The sequence below is a fragment of the Erigeron canadensis genome, chromosome 8 (assembly GCF_010389155.1).
Source record: "Erigeron canadensis isolate Cc75 chromosome 8, C_canadensis_v1, whole genome shotgun sequence".
NCBI classification, from domain to species: domain Eukaryota; kingdom Viridiplantae; phylum Streptophyta; class Magnoliopsida; order Asterales; family Asteraceae; genus Erigeron; species Erigeron canadensis.
Window position 1 is genome coordinate 34,135,003 of NC_057768.1, and position 22,005 is coordinate 34,157,007.

Genomic DNA, 22,005 nt, shown 5'->3' on the forward strand with positions numbered 1-22,005 from the left:
TGAGAGAAATTAATCAAAAGCTCATACAAATCGAGCATACGTACGAAGTGAGGTAAGTTTAGAAGAAAAAGCCTATATATATTGAACAGTCCAATTAATTAAGGACAGGGATTAATCTTCGGGTCTCCTCAACGGAAGAATGTCATTTTTGGGATCGAGCAGCTACTCACGATATGGTGCGCGCAATGGGCCGGAGTGTGTTGAAGATGATAAGGCGAACGCCATCTGATGAAAGTCAGCTTTCACAATAACATAGTCATCATAGATATAATTACGTTTTTTATATAATATTCCACAATTCATCTAAAACTCATTAAAAACCAAATGAAAATATAAGATAAACACTACTAGTTGTTCTGGTATAAGTAATGTAATGTGGTATATATAAACTTACAATTATAATTGTTGTTTTTTTATGCATATAGAAAGTTTTTATGATAAGCGTTGAAGTGTTATCGTTTTCTAGTTTTTTTGACGAATAATGTCTACGAGTTTTGAAGAATGAAGATATAAAGAATGAAGAGCGCATTAAAAAATAATTAACATTTATTTGATTTTTAAATAGTAGTATAGTAGTATTGTTGTTTGTGTTAATATGAATTTGACTAACTTGGTAGAGGCTCTTGCCTTTTCGAGTGAAGTCCAGGTTCAATCCTTGATATAATGTAGTTTAAGGTTATTTGGTGCACTTAGTAATTGATTTGTTCTTCGTATATAGTTCACATGTTTAGTACTCTATATTTTTAATTGCCAAAATGCAATGAGGCTCCACGTACTCTTTATTTCTTTACCCCATCAACCCAATCTTAAACTAAATTTGGGCTTCCTGAACCGGACCCAACCTGATTAACCGAACCAACATGACCCAAGTTCTTATTCAGGTTAAGTTACTAATATAGTGGGATAGTGTGTGAATTTTTGTAGAGGTAGTGCTAACAAAAAACATCATGAACTAGCCAAGTGTATTAAAATAAACAGGTTGATACATGTTTAATTTTTAAGCAGCTAGGCGCTTTCATTTAAGCAATTCCAAGAGCTATTGAACATCGGTTGTTTGATAAAAGAAACCTCTCATGAAGAATATAAATGAATGAGTTATTGGCGGGAATTTGTTTCTAACAGCTTACATACTTGTAAAAATAGACAAGAATGCATGCATTTTAACAATTTTTTTCTTTTCTTTTCATTCCCTAATTCTATTTAAAACGAACAAGAGAATGCAGCGTAGTTACTAAACAGGATGACAATTACAAATTACTCACTATTTACCTAGAGCAGAATTCCTAGAACTGTTTTTAACTTGCTGAGGTATCCTAAAGTTCCAAAACCGCCCTTTGGAAGAAACCCGATTCTCTTCACCTAAAAACTCCCATGAAAACCACTTCTCAATCATACGATCAACATCATGAACAATCACATTAGTTCCATTTCCGGCTCTTGCCAGAACACCAGCCATAAATACAGAACCCATTCTTCCTGGTGAGTCTGGTCCTTCACCGCACGGCCCATCCACGATGATTATATCCCATTTCGTCTTTAACACTTCCTTAGGCAGCCCAGTCAAAGCAAGTTTACATTCTGTCATAATACTTTTTATTCCCAAACTCGGATCACAACTCGAGTTTGATCTTGCATACTTTAGTAGCTTGTATGCATCCTTGGCATAGGTTTTGTACTCAGTTTTATAAACCCGACGAGCATTATATCCTCCTTCAACTTTCATAAGCCTTTCAGGTCTATTTTCTAGAAAAACTGTGCTACCACCTGTATTAATAATCTCTAACTTCAGGTACTCTTCTTCTAACCCAAAAACAAGAACGTTGCAGGGAGATTTTTTTAGAAGTATATCAGATAGAAACCGGAACTCTTTCTTGGAGAGTTTTTCTTTTCTGATTGGATTTAAAGGAATGGGAGGTGGAAGCATGAAGGGTTCATGGTTAAATGTAGTTAGAACAAGTCTTGGAGACGAAAAAGACGAAGAGATTAATGTAAGTTTGAGTACTCTCAGAAGGGAGATGATTATTAGAATGAAAACAAGAGGAAGGATCAGTTTCCTTTTGGCAAGTCCCATTCCCATGGCCTGGATGCAACAGTGGACCAGGAGAATGAAGTTGATATGACATTATTGTTAGTTAATGAAGCCGAGTATGCTTTTCCCTTTGAACAGCTAACAGATGGTGGAAGGAATTGAAGGGGGTCATTGGATTAAAAAAAAGGTGTTTGTTAATGTGTTCATTTTCAAGTGGATAGAGTGAAGATGAAGAAATGGTTTTGCTTAGGTTTTAAGTATGGCAACTGTTTGGTATGATGGTAAACTACTCACCAACCTGATAATGATGGTTTTGTTAAGGTCAGCAGGTTGGGTGACCAGGTCAAGACATAATATTTTGGGTAGCAGTTCAAATGGGTCGAACAAGTTGGGTGGACTGATGAACTTTATCAACCTATTTATGCAGCTTAATCCGTAGTCTCTCTATGTCTTTTATTTATTGTACGTAGTTGAACCTTTGGTGGTCAACATTGGCTAATGTTGCCGATGAGCTCAGAAACTGAAATAAAACATTGATGTTGAACTCGTGTTGCTGATAAGTTTTGAGGCTGAAGTAAAAATTGTTGCTGAACTCATACTTATGATAAGCTCAGAAGCTGAAGTAAAACAATGTTGCTGATGCTGAACACGAGTTTTTTCTTCTACTTATGTAACATATTTGCATGTACCTCAACGCTCACTAACATCCTTTCTAAAGCTCATGCTTCTGATTAGCTCAGAAACTGTAAATCAGTCCTTATTGTTGTTCGTTCTAATAAAATTTTTAAACACATCGTTCATCGATTTCAGACTCGGGCTACGTTCATAGTGTTAGAGCTTGAATATACATTTTAACAATGCTTAGGCTCAAACTCAATGCTCGTTTAATAGCTTTGGGCATTTTGTTATTAACTATTAATGTGGGTTCTGTTGGCTTTTCTATAACCTCAAAGTCTCAAACTTGATTTCCAAAGCCTTAAGGGATATAAACTCTTGATTACAAACTAAGAATAATAGGACAATAGCTTATGTAACATAGACGAGTTCGATAGAATAATAATAACGGGTATAACAGACCATTGTAATAGTAAACAAACATTCACACCTGAAACAGGGCAATCCTCATTTGTTTTAGTAGTAACACGTAAGAGTAATTAAAGAAATAGGCATATGATATCTTTGAACAGATGTAAAAGACATCAGTGTTCATTTTATTCTCATCTCTAAGCCTTCTATTCTTTTGCATCTGTCAACCTCCGTGCAGCCTGTTATAGATCATGTTAAATGGTTTGGTCAAACAAAATACCGACAATTCCATCAACCAAAGAACAAAAGTAGTTATTTAGAAAGGTAATTTCACCAAACCAATGTAATTAGTATGACAAAGTTGATTTTATATTTTTATGTATAATAAGAATTGTATTTATACACTTAGTGAACTGCTTTAGTATCCATTTAGTTCCCAATTCAATATCTTTGTGTCTTAGCTAGTTTGTGCTACATACCAGATTTTTACACGTTGTGGGCCGAACAGCTGATACATTTTGGCATATTACTTAAACTACAGAGTTAGATTAAGATGAGAAAGTCATAAGGTACGCAACGGTGACTGATCATTCAGACAGGAAATTTTCAACTATTTTACATCCTGAGTTGTGGTTGTGACCTTATATGTGCTACAAAAGTCAAGTGGATCTACCAGATCATTTGGTATTAGGAAGCTCTATTTGTGTAACAAACATAGTTTACATGACAGAGGGTTTTTGCATTAGAAGAGGTACCAATGAATTGGCAAGTATGCTTAGAAAAAACTAACGAAGTGTGGAACAAGTAGTTCTTCAAATGTTAAACTTACCAACCAAAAAAATCACCAACATTCCTATTTTACTTTTGATGTTCAATTTAGCTTAGATGCAAATAAATTAAGAGAAAAGTGAGTATGGAGCTGTTATGCACTCAACTTGGGTGAAAAACCCTTCACATACCAATATTTTAATATTTTGAATAAATGTTTGGCCCCCCCATGATTTTTATGGTTAAAAAAAAGATATGTGAGGGGTTTTTCACCCAACTTAGGTGCCTAACAGCCTCATATTCCCTTCCCCCATTAATTAAACCATATTATAGTTAAACACTCATCCTATTGCATATGAGTAGCTAAAATCTATGATTCTGCCTTTGAAAAAAAGATCCAAACAAGAGAACTACATATAGAGAAAGTATGAATTCAGGAACTTACAGCACAGATAGACTATTTAAGTTAGCTAAAAGATATTAACGCAGCAAATAGCTCGATCCAGCATTCCAGGCTAACACATAAACTGGCTAATCATATTGCTAGATATACCATCACTTGTACAGCTTTTGTTAAAGTTTCTGTCTAGTTTGTGTTCTAGTTAGTGATTTTCTAGATAAATGTGGTAGCTTTTGCTTCTGTCGTTTGGGTTGTTGCAAGTTTGCACATACATTGTAAGCCGTATGGTTGTCCAACCATATCGCCTGTTGTTATTTTTGATTGATCAATTAAATTTCACCGGGCTAAATTAACCCTTTACCTAAAAAACTCTCTCTCCTCAGAAGTCAAAAAATTTCTAATCACATACAAAACTTTACCTCAGAGGCTTGCTCCTGGTCAAGCAACTTTTCCAATGGTTAAAAGTAAATCATTCACACGCTCACAAGTTCACAGGAGCCAAACCTAGAACAAGCCCTGATTTTATTTATTTTTTTATATAATTTTGTTTAACCTGGCTAGGTATCAAACTCTCTTTGTGGGCCTACTAATCCCACAGCGACCACCCGCCTTACGAGTAACCCAGAATCGTCGTGGGTGAACCTCTGGCCACAAGGGGTATATATGCTAACTAAAATACTAAATCAGCAGCCAAGTAACTATGCACTACTTTCAGCCGTCTAAGTGATGCCTTTGGATGCATCTTGTCTAACTTTATATTCCGGAAGGTACACCCTATATTAATTAATATTTTCTTAATTTCAAACAAATCATGTGAACTGAAATACATAATGTACGTGCTTCTAAGAAATGTATTTTGGTCGTCTCAGCTATACTGCGATATCTCATAAACAATTTCATGCGTTTAATTTCTGGTAATTAACCTTCCAATCAGTCGATCACAATGTTTATTAGAATCATAATAAACAGAAATTCATAATAATAATAATAATAATAAAGAAAAAGGAAGCAAAACTAAAAAAGAGTACCTGCTTTTAAGTGGCGCCAACAATGATGTTATTTATAGGAATGAAAATGAGCTTCACAAAAAAACCTACAAATCCCATCACAACGAACCCGATCGCAGTCCGAGTCGCAACTTTCGTAAACTCTGCCAAATTTATTTTAATTTAAATCACTCATACCTCATCACAATACATACATACAAGCCATCAACCAGGGGTACAACTATATACAAATAACAATAACAAAACATGCATTATTATTATTATTATTATTATTATTATTCTTAATATGAAAAAAAGGATAAATAATCATTCATAAGATGAAGATATTACATGCATATGTTATATGTATATGTATGTATAATAATAATAATAAATACCTTTGCGATCAGGTTTGTGACAGCGTTTAACAAGACGAGCGCTGTCCTTAGCAAAATCTCTCAGTGGATCGATTACTGAATCTATGGCGTCCATCTTTTTTTTTTCTTCTTTCTTTCTTTTCTGGTGGGATTTGGTAGAAACTAGATATATTTAGTTGGTGTTTGATAAACTCATCGACTTAATTTTAATTGTCTTAATCCATTAAGTCAAGAAAATATGTTTGTTTTTGACTTAATAAACCAAAAAATAACTATATTGACTTAATCTATACAGACATTGTATATCCATTTAGTCACTTTCTTCATTCAGTCACTTAAAACAAACAAGCCCTTAGTCTGTTTAATACATACTTCTATTAATAGAGGACGAGTTATGAAGAGTAACTCCAATGAATCAGGCTGGCTTTTTTTTTTTACGAGTTAAATACAAGAATGGTCCCTGTAATTTGTTACTTTTTACAACGGCTACATGGAAAACTTAACAACATTATTAATGGTTCCGTTAGTGAGGATCCAACATTGCAACTGAAACATATCTTTAGGGACCACGGTTGCTTAAAAAATCAAGAGAGAGACTGCCGTTGCAAAAAGTGACAAACCACGGGGACCATTCTTGCATTTAACTCTTTTTTAAAAATTATTATTCTTAATTTTTTTTCACATAACCTTAATTCTTTTATTTTTGGTACGAAAGCTTTGTTTTATTTATTTTTACACTTTTATCTTTCTAACTTTTTTCCACAAAAGTTTCATTCTCTTTACTTTTTATCACATATATTTACTAAAGTTTCATCCCTTTTACTTTTTGTCGCATCACTTTCGTTTCTTTTACTTTTTGCAAGAACGTTTTGTTTTATTTACTTTTTATACTTTTATTTTTCTAACTTTTATCATGAAAGTTTTATTATCTTACTTTTCACCACATAACTTTTATTTTTTTTCCTTTTGTCAACAAAACGAAACTTTTAACCTTTTTACTTTTTGTCACAAAACTTTATTTCTTTTACTTTTGACACAAAATTTTTGTTTAATTTAGTTTTTAAACTTTCATTTTCCTAAATTTTGACACGGAAGTTTTATTCTGTTTACTTTTTATCACATAAAGTTACTAAAGTTCTCACCCTTTTACTTTTGCCACATCACTTTTGCTTCTTTTACTTTTGGCACGAAATTTTTGTTTTATTTACTTTTTATACTTTTATTTTTCTAATTTTTGCCACGAAAGTTTCATTATCTTACTTTTCACCATATAACTTTGTTTTTGTAATTTTCGACAAGTTTTTTCCATTCCTCACACGAAACTTTTAACCTTTTTACTATCTGTCATATAACTTTATTTTTTTTACTTTTCGCACAAAAGTTTCATTTTATTTAGTTTTAAAAAATTCATTTTTCTAACTTTTACCACGAAAGTTTTAGTCTCTTTACTTTTTATCACATAAATTCCTTAATTACCATGAGTTGTAAATTTCACATGTAGTTACCTTTTTCAGGGCAACGCCCAAAGACTGTGGGATGACCAATGCTTTCTTTGTCTTCTTCTGCTTTATCACGTATCTACGATTATTGCAGCCCGCAACGCGGACGTTGAATTAAACTAGTTCTTAAAATACATCACAAAAATTATACTTTCATTGCCAGACTTTTTGAATCTTTTTATTTCAAATTTAACCATAAATATTTTTGTTTGTTTTATATTATAAAACTTGTTATAACATATATGAATTGATTGAGTTTTAAATATATTTTTTATTGATACAACTTTCATTAACTAATATATACATATTTACGGTCAAAGTCAGAAGAAAAAATAAAACTTGACCAATCAAAATAGGACAATTAAAATGAGACGAAGTGAGTACTATCAAAAATTAAGTTAAGAAAAGAGTTTTGCAATAGTTTTAAAGTTAACATAAATTTAAAAGTGAGTTTTTGATACGAAAAAATACAAATTTGTTTATGCATTTTAAATGTAGCCTTTTGAAAATTGCGTTTAGCATTTTTCTTTGAAAAATATCCCTTTAATTAATTAGTTTTTAATTAGTGGTGGATTAATAAATGTAGATTTACTGATTTACATACTTAAAAAATATCGGATTTATTAAATGCTTAATACATGTTTGGTTAAATAAGTTAACCACGACATGTTTGTCCTAATATAAGTATTAACTGGAAAAGGAAAAACAGCTATTACAACCGAGTTCTATTCAAATGACAGTTTTGTGTGGAGTAATAATTTCAATTCAATATAAATAAGTTGATTAATAAAATCTAAGTAATTTAACGTTTTATTTTAAATCTAGTCGTGTGTATACACAAGACTAGAATCCAGCCTGAATATTACAACTTTACAAGATTGTTAATCTAACCCAAATCAGTCCTAAAACCGATCAACATTTTACTTCCTTTTGAAGACTGTCCAAATGTTGTGCTAAACGCTATGAGTATTTCCATATGTATGAAATTATTCAAAGACAGACATTAATCGTTAGACAGATGTGTAATTCTATGTTATACTCCGTATTAATTCACAGAGAAGTGCATAGTTTTGGACTTTTGGTATCGTATCAGAGCCAAATATCACCTGTAGCTAGTTAGTAGTCGACCAAAAAAGAAAAAAACTTCATAATCAATTTGTAGCTTCAGCCCTACATTCAATTCAATAACTGTGTATTGTCTCATAATACACAAATGATGAACACATATTATCGTCTTTTTAGAGTAAATAGAACGTTATATAATTTATTAAGTTATATATCTCATATCACAACAAATTCTTTTAACTGACATAAAGGCAACATTAGCTCTCTAACCAACAGATCATAAACACATCCTAGATATTAGACTTGAGCCACCTATAAGGATCATTGATGCTTCAAGGTTTAAGCCATGCCTCCACTTGTTGCTGTGCGGATGATCTGAACCAAAGCTGATAATTTAACACAGTATCAGTTATAAACCCAGGAATACATAACATGTCAGATCGATTGAGTTATCTAGACAAAAAGAGAAACCTCCCCATCGAGTCTTCATGTACACATATAAATATGGTCGTTTTCCTGTTCCAAAATAAAACTAGATATACATATGGTCCTTGTAACCCGTGAGCTTTGTCTCATATGGTGTATATGATGACATATCAACCTATAGGTCATGGGTCCAAGTCCAATGGTGAACACTTTGTGGATATGTGTGGAATATGAGAGATTTGTTTAGTTGTCTTCCTAAGAAAAATATGGTCCTTGTACTGATATATGATCATGCGGGCTTAGCACACGACTAATTGTTCATGCTACCAAACACCACAGAGAACTGCAAACTCCAGTTTTCGTAAAACGCTTCTGATGAACAGGTCAGTATCTAGCTAGATAGGACAGACATTCAGATGTTAAAATATCTCCTAACAAAATGAACGGAGAAATTATCTTTGGTTTGTTAACTAACTAGGAAAAACAGGAACAATTGATACGATACTTTAACAACGACATCAAAAGCCTCCAAAGTTGTTTGTTGGCCCTTCAGAGGTGAAACATTATTGAACTAGTGATGTTTAATGCAAAGAGACATTTTTCTTAAATCTAATATTGTGAAGGTAATATGTAATTGTGTATTGGTAGTTGTAGGCATCATATAAAGATCATTATTTACCTTAAATCTCCTGTCACTATAGGTGGCATCATGGAAAGGTCAGACAAGCTGGTTATATGAAAACAGGGTAACTTTTGGTATGGGTAGAGTCATGTTGCCCGGTAAGCACTTTTATCCCCCCCTTTATAAAAATTTTTTGTATAATTAATTAGTCGCTTAGTGTGTTATGTATGTTTAATCTAAACTTAGGAATAAAATGATTTAACAAATTTTTTCACTAAACATTTATATTGGGCAGCTTTCAGCCCATTTAAACCATTAGAGGTAGAGCACAACCCTAATTGAGCCATTGAAAGGAGCTAACAACATGCAGTTAGTTACACAAGTGGCATACAGGAATACAGGATCCAACATGAAAGCTAACAAAGATAACAAATGCTCAGAATGTTCACATATATGCATATAGTAAACTCGGAATATACCGAGAAATACATAAGCCGGTGCAGAATGTCATAACATTCCACATGCATTCTACATTAAGTGAAAATGTGCATACAATGATCTGATGTCAACATACAAGCTTTATGCAAGTAAAAGCCTTTTTATTCCAGCATGCATTCCAAGTTAAAACCACAAAGATTTATGCAAGTAAACGCCTTTTAATTTTTGTGTGATAAGCATGCATTCCAAGTTAAAACCACAAAGACTTAAGCAAGTAAAAGCCTTTTTATTATGATCAGCATGCATTCCAAGTTAAAATTACAAAGATTTACGCGAGTGAACGCCTTTTAATTTTTGTGTGATAAGCATGCATTCCAAGTTAAAACCACAAAGATTTATGCATGTAAAAGCCTTTTAATTTTTGTGTGATCAGCATGCATTCCAAGTTAAAACCACAAAGATCTATGCAAGTTAAAACCACAAAGATTTAATTTTTTTTGTGTGATTCAGCATGCATTAATTTGGCAAAGGTTAAATGAGATAGAGACTTACATGATCCAATGACGACAAATACGAAAAAACAAAGCACCATAGGTCCAACAGGGTAAGAGTCTTTTTTCTTTGTCGTGGTTTCAGGCACCGAACCTCGCTTCTTGATATTCTTCTCAAACCTCTCCACCTTTCTATCAGCTAAACGCTTAGATGTAGTCTGCAAATATACAGGCACATGCTAAATCAGTTATCAAAGAACCGTCATACTTTGATAAGTTTTCAACATATCTACCGAAGTGACCTGCCTAACTCGCCAAACATAAAGACTCACACTAACGTGTATAAAATTACCTAACTTTAAAATTCCACATTAAAAATGCTCCCAAAAGACCATATCCCCAAATAATGTATCCGAACAAAAGAATATTCCGTGAACCCGTGGGAGGGATTCCATTCCGCAAAAACTATTCTCTCGGGATTCTGTAAATGCTATTTAGTTTTCCCTTAAATTGGGCGTGTCAAATAGTGCAGATGTAACTCAACAATCACTGATCCAAGAACGTAAAAAAGACGACTTTGAAATAATCATCACACAGTAAACAATAAACAGTTTCGAGAAAAAGAAAAATGTATTACACTAGAGACAAAAGAAAACACGTTGGACTATATCGTATCAAATCGAATTTGGAGACAACAGGGACCAGTGTACTGCCTTTTGAAACTTATACAACACTTTCAATGAATCAGAATATAGCACAAAGTCACTACTTGCTATAAGAATCTAAATCTTTAGCATATTGTCATATCGAAAAGTATCGATTTATTCAAATTCTATGATTCTACATTCAAAAATTCAGAATATACACACCCAGAGAGCTCATTTAGTCCAAAATTTCAGATATCATAAATGTAACTACATCAAGATACATTCTTTTGAATAATAAAACCAGATTCAAACATAAAGGTGAGAACTTTATTTTATATAAACAATTATATTAAATAAACAAAATTAAACCCTAACAAAAAATCAATTATACAAACAGATGAGATTAGATCTGACCAAAATTCACATGCAAAAATTCAATCAATTAAAATAACCAGAAAATCCCTAAATGTATATAAATATTAATCAACTACAAGAATTGTAATTAAATGAAATAATTGAGCTGTTACCATTGTATATGGAGCTTCAAAAAGATGTGATCTGCAAATTTGATAGATCAATTAGAAAGAATTTTATTTATTTATTTATATTTTTATATATTTTGTTTGATTACAGAGAAGAGCAATGCCTGTGATATAGACTATAGGGGAGCTCTAAATTGCTTATACGACACCGTTTGTCTATACAGTGTTAATTTACAATAATGGTACTTCAAGTATAGTATACACACATTTTGGTCTTTGTTTTGATTTTTTCTTTCAATTAAAATTTTGATATATTTCCCAAGAAAAAAAAAACACTTTTGATCCTATAATAAAAAGAAATATAACGACAAGTAGTTTATAATAATAGTTTTTTTTTGTAATTGATATAAAATTTCAAAATTCCCGATCTCAGCAAATAATTAAAAGCTTTATTTCTTGTTTAAATAGAACTGAAAGCTCAAAATTAATAAATTTATAAAACTTTTAATAAAAATTAAGTTGATGTATATGTTGTAAAAATATACACTCTTTTTCTTTTGTTTGGTAATGTTTGAGCTAATATTCATTTTGATTAGAGGAGAAACTTTTTGATATCTAACATGGTCACATTAGTACGAGTATGTTTTAATTGCCATTTTTTAACGAGTTACTTTTGTTGATATCAATATCACAAAAAATTCAGAAAAGGATAAAAATATAAAAATGACAGTCTTAAAGGACTAAAGACGTCGCTTAGAAATAGTTCATGGACGGCTTTGGCAATTCAGCGGTCACAAATCTCCATTTTCTAATTTATTTTGCAACAAACATGACAAGTTGTTGGGCTAATTTATTACTCCTACAGTTTCAAAATCTTTTTTGAACATTTAACATTAGCTCACTGCTCAATGTGAATCCAATTATATATGAAAACAATAATCGATAAACTAACAATCTTCAACTTTACATCAATTTAACTTATCGGTACTCCCAAAAGGTGTTGATTGACGGGGACATCCTCTCAGATGTCACTTGAAATCGGTAATTATATATCCATCCCACAAGAAATAGTTCCACATATTATAGACTAAGATATATAACGGTAGTCTATAATCTTCTAAAATATATGCTTTACTTTTGTGACAAAGCAAACAAAAATCATGCAAGAAGCAGGGCTGGCGGTTTCAATCTTTGACAACTTGATATATAGAAAAGGCAGAAATTTGCAAATTAGACTGCACAATGTATGATGGTTGAAATTAAGGATGATTTTATACAGAGATCGATCTCTAACACTACATCTGCATATTCAATCATTCAAACTAGCTACTTTTGTTTTTTTCTTCTTCTTGTGGTTACACTATGTATAGCTAGCAACCCCCAATGTTCATAACAGAATTTGCAGGAATTGCTACACCAACAGGGCTGCAGCTCCTTCCCATTCATTCCATCCTTGCCGCCCTCTCCAAGAAAATTAAAAGCCAACAACCACCAAGTCATTGAACAATCGGTTTTTAGCTGCAATTATCAAGAACGATAAGAATATGATCAACAATACTAGTCTAGAATCAAAAACCTCACGAGTGCTTGGAATTTCATTCGATTCTTACACGTATCAAAAAGATCTCGAATTAGAATTTAAGGATTTTTTTTATTCCAAATTAAAACAATTTTTTTTTTTTGAAAGGTGATTCCAAAACAACTAATATGCCTAAAAGAACAAAATAAATTGCTTAATTCTTATAATTAAAGTTAGGACATTCTTTCTACTAACAAGATGCCTGTTTCGAACAAAGACCCTAAACCAAAATTGGTTGCTAGTCTGATCTATCCATGTCGAAAACTAAAGATTTCCAAAACATAACTTCATGTTTTCACAATTCATAATAATTTTGCGCATGCATATACAAGAAAAAGAGAGAGCATGAGCACAAATTTAGATGAAGATTTAAAACAATCCCAAAATTTGAACACAAATTTTTAAGGACAACTAATTAAGATAAGTAGATAACACACATTGAGGCATTGAGCAACACAAATTTTTGTTAATATATACAGATATACTGTATTTAATATATGAATCTTAACAATTAGCAAGGTATGGCATAAAATTAAAGATTCAACGTTTGATTATATAACTACAAAGATGAGGATTTAGAGTTGAATTACATCCCACATAATGAAATAAACATAGAATTTTAGCTAGGATAGCTAAGGGAACATCAAAGAATTTGATGCCAACAAATTCAAGAACACAAACTTTTGCATAATTAATGCACTTTATAAAGCATTATAAGATATACCTAGTTACAAATGTTATAAGTTTCAATTAATCTTTAGAAAAATAAAAGCAAATACTAAAACAATATTAACCATTTAACCAAAATTATTGTTTAATTAATAAACAAAATTTTTTTTAGAATATAAGATATCCCAAAAAAATCCCAGATTTGTTTATGAAGATAAGATATTCGTTGTTAAAAATTATATCAACAACAAAAACAGAAAATATTGCAACAGATGAGTAAAAAGACCGAATTACCCTTGTCCATCGATACCACCATGTCCGGCACTGCCACCACTTCCATAAGACCCATCATCCTGCCAAACCGACTGCCACGCCTGCGAAGGCGGTCCATACATACCGGTGGGATCCACAGCTGGCCTTCCCAGGGCCGGCTGACCCACCGGTGGATAATAATAAGGTAGCCCACTAGCTGCGCTACTATTATTATTATTATTCCCAACCATCCCAACATTACTAACAACCGAACCAACATCATTAATATTATTATTATTAACATTTTCATGATCCCTTGGGACAATATCAACAAGGAAATCAAAGATGTCCGTACGCGTTATAGCGGCGGCAATATCGTTTTTTTGTAAAGTTCTACGTTTGTTTTCTTCTGCATGGAGCCATGAACGTATGGTAAGTTCTAATATAAAGAGTTCGCATGCTTTCGCGAATAAAATGGGAGCTTCCGCGGATATCATGCGGACATCTTCATCGGCTTTCATGATTTTTTTGATACGTGCAAGAGGAAGTTGATGGTTTTTGAAATCGTTGACTTGCTCGATTTCTTGACGTTGGTAGTTCCAAAACATTTGGAGTTGTTGATGTTGTTGTTGGAGAAGATGTTGGTATGGTTGTTGTTGTGGTGGGAATGCGGTGGCTTGTGGTGGTGGTGGTGGTGCGGTGGATGGTGTGTGGTTGTTATTGGTGGTGGTATTTTCCATTTGTACAAGAATGGGTCTTTTTTCTTTCTTTCTTTCTTGTTGGTGTTTTTTTTCTTGTTTACTTTTAGATTGTGAAGGTGGTGAGGGATTGAAGATAAGGTGAATTGATTATGATATGAGAAGTTTTGTTGCTATTGGATGAAATGGGACTTCGATTGATGTGGTTATCATGTGCATCTTGTCCCCACAGGGGTATTTTTGTAATTTCTCCGCTCAAAATTATTCATATCATAAATAAATGGGTTTTGTTAAACAAAGTCCTAAGACTTTTCGTTAAAGTGCATTAATTAGTTGTACATTTACCATAAAATTCATGGGGCCGACATTTAATATAGAAATGTACAATCTTTTTATACATGTTAAGTGAAGCTCCAAGGGCTTCCTTTAGCATTTTCGATTTAGACGTATTTTAACTAGCGATTTGCTGACCTCTAATAAAGGCTGGCAATTGGGTATCTGTTAAGACCTGTTAAGCAAAAAATATACTATGCAACTTTTTCTATTTTTAAAAATAATTGTTTTTAATATTTTAAAGTTCAACATTTAACTCTTTTTTATACATAAAACGAATAACTGTCAAACTCAAATCATCAAAGACAAGTGTTAAATAAAGCTGAAAATTTTGTGCGTACCGAACCTGTTAAGACCGTCTCGAACACGAAACCTTAAAAAAAACTCACCTCTGGAGCCTACTTAACGAATTTAAAAGCCCTTACTGAAAATTATAAGCCTAAATACTTTTATGAATGAATCAAAACATATGTAAAATCTAAACGATGGAGTACAAATTTAGAAATAGAGAAAAGCAAAGAAATTCATGTATCAATATATAGCTGAGTTAATTAGATATTTAAATATATTTAAAAAAGGAAAATAATAACTTTTTACATATAAAAACACTTACATGATTATATCTAAGTAAAAAACTTATTACATCTAAATCAAAAACTTGTTCTTCATGTATAACCTAAATACCAAAATTTTAATTTATTTCCCTATTTGTACTTGAAAATTTAATGAATAGATGTTCACTTTTGAAATTTTGTGATACTAATCTTGGTATTTTATATACATTATTGTAGATGACTTTTTATTTTATTTTTTATTTTTTAGAACAACCATATATAACTTTTCTTAATTTATTCATCCAAAATAACGTCAATTATGGCATCATTTTAAACATTAAAAAAAAAAAAATGTAGTCTACTGTCTACGTTTAAATGTGTAAACCATATACTAGTGGCCAAAAATCATACACTTTTAAGAAACTTGTAATCACTAACTTGTTCTTAGACAAAACGATGTCTATCCTTAGTTTCTTGTCTTTAAAAATAGCATTTTAAGGATAAAATTAAACTTGATAATCTAATTTACGAATTGACAATTAATATAAAAGTAAAAAGTAAATATCTAGAGTTATAGACAATGAAGCATGAAGTAGTAGAATCGTATTGACTATTCTCAGTTCTCAAACAGTTTTTCGGATTTTCTTTTTCTTTGGCAAAAATATTGGGCCCATAAATCCATAATAGTGAAAATGACATGGGCCTTTTTGATAATTTAAAGGGTCAAATAGTGAAATACTGCCAAGTTGGCCATTTCCAGTTATCCATGATGAATGACTTTCCTGGGCTATATCTCATAGCATTATCTATTTCCATTATTTTGAAATATTATTCCCTCCATCCAATTTATCACATATAAAAATTTCGCCAACTTTAAACTATTTATAAAAAAAATTATTATATTTCTTTAAAACGTCCTTTCATGAATAAAACAGACTTGTTAAATTTTCGCCACGGACATTTGGAGTGGCATGGAAAATGGTTAGAACAAGTAAAGGGTAAAGTTGTTTAAACTGTTACCCAAAAATGATTTGTCGTCTCAAAGTAACCCTTACCCGAAAAAAACTTTTGAAAAAGAAAAACATTGTCAAATTTTCCCAGCATATCTTTGAGATATCGATTTTTCAATACTAGTCTAATTACTTTACCTTTTAAAGCACACAAAGTGCTATCTCCATTGTGTTATGTGTACTTCATTATTCTACTAGTAATATAGTTTTTACAATCATATTTCAATACATCAGTTCTCTAACTTCCAAAACAATTGTACAAATGTATTGGCCAGTCAACCAGATCCGGCCTTGCCATCTTACCATGTACTTGCAATATTTCCTCATGACCCAAATAGACTTAATTCGATGTCTGACCCGCCAATTTAGTGTTTACCATCCGAAACTCAAACTAACATGTCCAATACTGGGAACTAAGACACATTAATGATGGTTCGGCTTTTGGGTTAAAAAAAGACCTCTAATACGTAAGCTTGGTGAAACATGCCATCTAGGAAAAAAAGCAATCAACTATGGAAATAAGTTCAACAAATCATTTTAATAGCCTTATAGGCTCTAGACGGGCAAAATTCAGAAACAATTCTGACAATTAACGGAGTCTACTGATTCATAGCACAGAAACCTAATAAGATTCAAAGAGAAATCACAAACATGCCATGTGATCATTGACTTTGAATCAGGACACCGGATAAAGATATAATGTCAACTGTAGATTGTAAATATCTGAGAAAACAGAGAAATGTACACCAGAATTTCTAAAAAACAGATATAGTTTAAACAAGATCTAAGATTCTACAAAGTTTAACATTTCCCCCCTCTTTAGAGTTTCATATTGTCGATAATTGCAACGTGCCACTTTCAGAAAGTTTCATAGTCAACATTGCCTAGTGGTCAATTTTCGAAACCACAACTTAATCGATATTCATAAGGATCCATGAAATTCCGATTCTTTTCTTTCTTTAAGACTACTTTAGACACTAGAAATATATACAAAGTTTTAAGATTTTTTTTTTCTCAAAATATATGTGAAGTTAAACATTATAATTGTCACTTAGTTATATCCGTGATCAAAGTTGACTTTTCATAAACCTTAATGATCATTTTTGCATAGTTGACTCATGTTGTTGCAAAGTATAATAGAGATCGGTCAAAACAAGTTAAGAGAATAACCCTTTAACATTTTCTATCCAGCAAATCTTGAAGGAAAAAAAGCCACCTAGAAACTAATAGCCAGAACCAGATTCATTTGACAAATGAAGTGAAATATCCAACTACTTGATGTAACTAAATTACTTGAAAATGATAAATACAGAATACACGAACATATCTAAAATACATGATAATGCACGACTATGGCAACTGACATAAGTAAAATGATCCTACAACTAAGATGCTCTATCACAAGATAGCATATCCACAAATCTACAAAATTGAAGAAAAGGCTAAAAGACCCTCTCAAACCAAGCATGAATAGCTAATGTTGTGTAGATAAGAGACTTAAGGAAATAAAGTTACCCAATATTTTCCAGCAAGAATTACTTAGATAATTTCCAGAGGTGGCAATTTCAACTTGTGTATCTGTCAACTGCTTGATATGGCTTGTACTTTGTCTTTAACAGACCAAGTGGGAAAACCTGAATAAAATTTACAGCTAGTTTTGACACGGTACCCAGCCTCCCCAACCCGTCCAGTTGGCCACCTCTAACTCTAAGAACTCCTTTTGAAGCTTTAGTTTCTAGCTTCTTAATGCCCCTCATCAGTGACTCTACCCAAGGGCCATTCTGAACATTTTTAGAACCCTGAAACAAGTTCAAAATTAGCATGCTAAAGCCAAATGTATACTTAAAACAAAAAATACAAGACAAAAATATTTACCTGAAAGACTGAAATTCAAGTTATCATCTTTGCCTCGATCTATCTTTTATTGGCGGCGTTTAGTCACTTACAAATTCTTTATGCTTATTTTAATACATACTATATGTAGTTGATTGCCATGATAAATTTGGGAAAAGTGAGTGTGGGTTCCAAATATAGCATTTAATGATAAAAAAAATTTCTCACTTTTCTCTTAAGTGAGTGTGGGTTCCAAATATAGCATTCCAAATAAGCATACATACTATATGCTTATTTACATACTATGAAGTAATGAAGTATATGGAAATTCAATCAAATCTTTAGGATATAGGATAGTTGGTTGTGAGAAATTGTTGTTTCTAAACAAATGTATTATCTAACATTATGTTTGAGTTGGAAAATTAGACCCATTTGCTTATAAGTGGGATTTAGGTCATGTTTATCTCTAATGTGGTGAAGGGGGAATTTTTAAAAGCAAACGGGTCAGTTTGTCAGGGAATCTGAACTTTAAATGCAGGGGATACACATTTTAAATGCAAGGTTAAACATTTTCCTGGGTATAAATGCAAAGTCAAAGATTGTAATTGTCCAGAAATTATATCCATCATCAAAATTCACTTTTTAGTTTTCACAAACCTTCTTGATCTTCGTGCAAAGTCGACGCTTATTGTTGCATATAATAAAAACCAACTGTCAGATCAACTTAAGGGAAGATACCTAAAACAATTTTAATCCAGCATAACTTGAAGGAAAAAATCCAACTAGAAACCAACAGCCACAAACAGATAGACCAAAGAAGTGCAAAATCCAACTACCTAAACTTATTGAGAAATATAAATATCGAGCACATGATGAGATCTAAAACACATAATACGGCATGATTAAGGCAACTCAAATAAGTAGAATGATCCTACAACTAGAATGCTCTAATCACTGGACAGCATATTGATATGAATCCATCCCATAATAGACTCGCATCAAGCCATAAGCTAGGTGTAGAACTCACTCCCAAAAGCTAGCCCAAAGGAGCAGGGGACACCTAGACTTATAAACCGCCAACCAATCCCATACTTGCCCTATGTAGGATCATAAGTCGTAACAATAACCCCACCCTTTGAAGAGTCAACGTCCTTGTTGGTCACGGTTGGCACCCTTCTTTTTGGGTCCAAGCCACCACTCCATAGTTCACCACTCTGAGCTCGGTGGTCACGGCTATGTTGGTCACGGTTGGCACCCTTCCTGTTTGGGTCCAAGTCACCACTCCATAGGCCACCACTCCGAGTGTTGGAACCTCGAAAGGTAGGGCTGACTCTGATACCAAATGATACAAACCCATCCCAAAATAGGCTCGCATCAAGCCATAAGCTGAGTGTGGAACTCAGTCCCAAAAGCTAGCCCAAAGGAGGCGGGGACACCTAGACTTATAAACCACCAACCAATCCCATACTTGGCCGATGTGGAATCATAACACATATCTACTATGTATTATAGAAAAGGCTAACAAAAACTCTCAAACCAGGCATAAGTAATAAATGTTGTGTATATCAAGAAACTAAGGATGGAAAGGTTACCGAAAAATTTTCCTGTAGAATTCAGTCGAAAATCTTAAGGTGGTAATTATCGACTTATTGGTAAACAGCTGAGTTGAAATATCATTTGTGTCCAACGGGTCAAGTGGGAAAGCTTAAAACATTCATAGCTGAAATGGAAATAAGATGAAAGTAATCTAAGTACTCAAAATGTATAAAACTTCATTAACTGCTCCGTGTTTCAAAAATTAATTTTTTGACGTAGTAATTTAGTTATTTAATCATATTTAACATATTAATCATTCTAGAACTCACGAAAGAAGAGTGCCAGCGGATTGATTTAACCTGAGCTATGTTAGGCTGCACTAAATCCACCAATTTAACACTTTGACCATCGGTCTATATGAACCATCACCCATCTGACCCACCTACCCATTTTGCCACCTCTAAGATCTTCTTTAGAAGCTTTTGTTTCCAACTTCTTAACTCTGCTGATCATTGACTTCCACCAAGATCAATTTTGAAGATTTTAAGAAGTCCTGAAACATGTTCAAAATTAGAATACTCAAAGCCAGATTTACACTTAGAACCAAAAAGAAGAAAACAATATTAGTTTACCTGAAAGACTGAAATTGAAGTTAACATCTGTGTCTCGATCCATCTTTTTTGGCATTTTGTTACCTATCTAATAGATATGCCCATATAAATGCATACTATATTTAGTTAAATTTAAAGCTAAATGTTTTTCCAAATTTGGCATTAAATAATAAACTTTGCGTTTCTAAAGCAAGATGATGTGATTCGTTTTCATTAAATGATATTGACTCTAGTTCAAAACACATATTATCATGAAGTATAGAACGATCACTCAAATCTTTATCATATTGGTTAGTTGGTCATAAGAAATTACTATTTCCAAAAACGTTGCGATTGAGTTGTAGCGTTATCTTTGAGGTGGAAAATTTGTTCATTTGCTAAAAAATAGCTCAGTTGGTCAAACGGACAGCCAGTATTAAAAAAAAAACAATCAGATCTCTTAAATCACTTCATTTAAAAACTTAGAATTATGGTTGAACTAGTTAATTTTGAAGGAAAACTAAAACTTTTTGAGAAAAAGTACTTACAGATCATCAACCCAACCCGGCCTTTTTCAAACCGTACAAAAACTACTTGTATTGACCACCCATTACTCAAACAGCCATTTCGGCACCTCTACATGTGGGCATATGGCTATTTCCATGTATCGTCAATAACTTTTCTTAACCAAAGAGATTAGTCTCTCTTCAACTTCTTTAGATCTGTCTATTGTTTCAAGTTATTCCGTAAACAGGAAAACACTCACCACAAAGTTAATTAGCCAACCATTAGCTAACAATTCAAACCAAGTTCAAGTATAACACTTAATTCAATGTATTTTTTAGATTACTTTTCATCCCATCTTGGTTAAAAAGGTAAAGTATTTTTAACTCATAGTAAAATGTAACGTAAGAAACTGAGTTGCAGAAGAAGACAACATGTCATGATTTTTTTTTTGCAAAAACATGACCCACATCATACTTGTATTCATAACTCATAAGCATAAAATGTGCATCTAAAATGTGCAAGCTAAAAGAAACAGGAAACCAGCAGATGCATTTTACACAGTAGAATGCTTTAATCTCAAACAAATGACCCCAAAATCCCTACATATAACAGTTTTAAAGTGTATCAGAAACATTTCAATCTTTCCTTTCTATAATTGAAGATACTAACAATCTTCGAGAACATATAAATGTCTACAGATTTTATTACAATCTGCAATCAACCAATAGTCCGTCACGCACATTAAGTGACAATTCATCCCAAAAAGACACAATGAAAACTACGGCTAGGAAAAGGGCTGGTAATATGATTATAAACCTCAAAGCATATAACCGGACAAGTATATATACTCGGAATGCTGGTAGCTTGGTACATAAAATTGATCCCAAAAAGAGACTATGTTTTCATTGTCTTCCTTGTAGGGTACCTTTTATGAAGACCAGATTTTAATTGCAGTACTTTGAAAAAGATCAGATTCACGTGACGTATAATAAAATTACCACAGGATTTCAGATGCAGATGGGGGTATTTTAAAAATTTGTAAAGGGCATCAAGGTAGCCCTTGTAGATTTGATAATTATCCAGACAGCGGAAGCATTGAATAGATACTTGATAATGTAAATGTAAAGTAACCCCGATTTATGATTCCAACACATATATCACAATAAAATCATTGTTCAGCCAGAATCT

At 32.6% G+C, this 22,005-nt stretch overlaps 4 protein-coding genes across 4 annotated transcripts; all 4 read right to left on the minus strand.

Moving 5' to 3' along the window:
• Window positions 1-1,074: 1,074 nt before the first annotated feature.
• LOC122580599 (probable methyltransferase At1g27930) lies at window positions 1,075-2,140 on the minus strand. Its single transcript, XM_043752864.1, has one exon. The coding sequence runs from the start codon at window positions 2,075-2,077 to the stop codon at window positions 1,262-1,264; it is 816 nt and encodes a 271-aa protein (XP_043608799.1). The 5' UTR covers window positions 2,078-2,140; the 3' UTR covers window positions 1,075-1,261.
• Window positions 2,141-3,055: 915 nt separating this feature from the next.
• Window positions 3,056-5,761, minus strand: LOC122579914 (protein transport protein Sec61 subunit gamma-1). The gene is made up of 3 exons (XM_043752172.1): window positions 5,608-5,761; window positions 5,252-5,373; window positions 3,056-3,294 (listed from the first exon to the last, which is right to left on the minus strand). The coding sequence occupies exons 1-2, from the start codon at window positions 5,699-5,701 to the stop codon at window positions 5,258-5,260; spliced, it is 210 nt and encodes a 69-aa protein (XP_043608107.1). The 5' UTR covers window positions 5,702-5,761; the 3' UTR covers window positions 3,056-3,294; window positions 5,252-5,257.
• Window positions 5,762-8,229: 2,468 nt separating this feature from the next.
• On the minus strand, window positions 8,230-11,435 carry LOC122578436 (stress-associated endoplasmic reticulum protein 2-like). The gene is made up of 3 exons (XM_043750399.1): window positions 11,302-11,435; window positions 10,189-10,345; window positions 8,230-8,536 (listed from the first exon to the last, which is right to left on the minus strand). Exons 1-3 carry the CDS (start codon window positions 11,302-11,304, stop codon window positions 8,490-8,492), a joined length of 207 nt encoding a protein of 68 aa, XP_043606334.1. The 5' UTR covers window positions 11,305-11,435; the 3' UTR covers window positions 8,230-8,489.
• Window positions 11,436-12,432: 997 nt separating this feature from the next.
• LOC122578057 (nuclear transcription factor Y subunit C-4-like) lies at window positions 12,433-14,603 on the minus strand. Its single transcript, XM_043749927.1, has 2 exons — window positions 13,799-14,603; window positions 12,433-12,774 (listed from the first exon to the last, which is right to left on the minus strand). The coding sequence occupies exons 1-2, from the start codon at window positions 14,494-14,496 to the stop codon at window positions 12,771-12,773; spliced, it is 702 nt and encodes a 233-aa protein (XP_043605862.1). The 5' UTR covers window positions 14,497-14,603; the 3' UTR covers window positions 12,433-12,770.
• Window positions 14,604-22,005: the final 7,402 nt, after the last annotated feature.

Bases quoted from the DNA above. Each gene is read 5' to 3' on its own strand.
- LOC122580599 (XM_043752864.1), bottom strand. From the start codon at position 2,077: ATGGGAATGGGACTTGCCAAAAGGAAACTGATCCTTCCTCTTGTTTTC.
- LOC122579914 (XM_043752172.1), bottom strand. From the start codon at position 5,701: ATGGACGCCATAGATTCAGTAATCGATCCACTGAGAGATTTTGCTAAG. The intron at 5,374-5,607 runs GTATTTATTATT...TAAATTTGGCAG, and splicing joins TCACAAACCTGATCGCAAAG to AGTTTACGAAAGTTGCGACT.
- LOC122578436 (XM_043750399.1), bottom strand. The intron at 8,537-10,188 runs GTAAGTCTCTAT...TTAAATTATCAG, and splicing joins ATTTGTCGTCATTGGATCAT to CTTTGGTTCAGATCATCCGC.
- LOC122578057 (XM_043749927.1), bottom strand. From the start codon at position 14,496: ATGGAAAATACCACCACCAATAACAACCACACACCATCCACCGCACCA.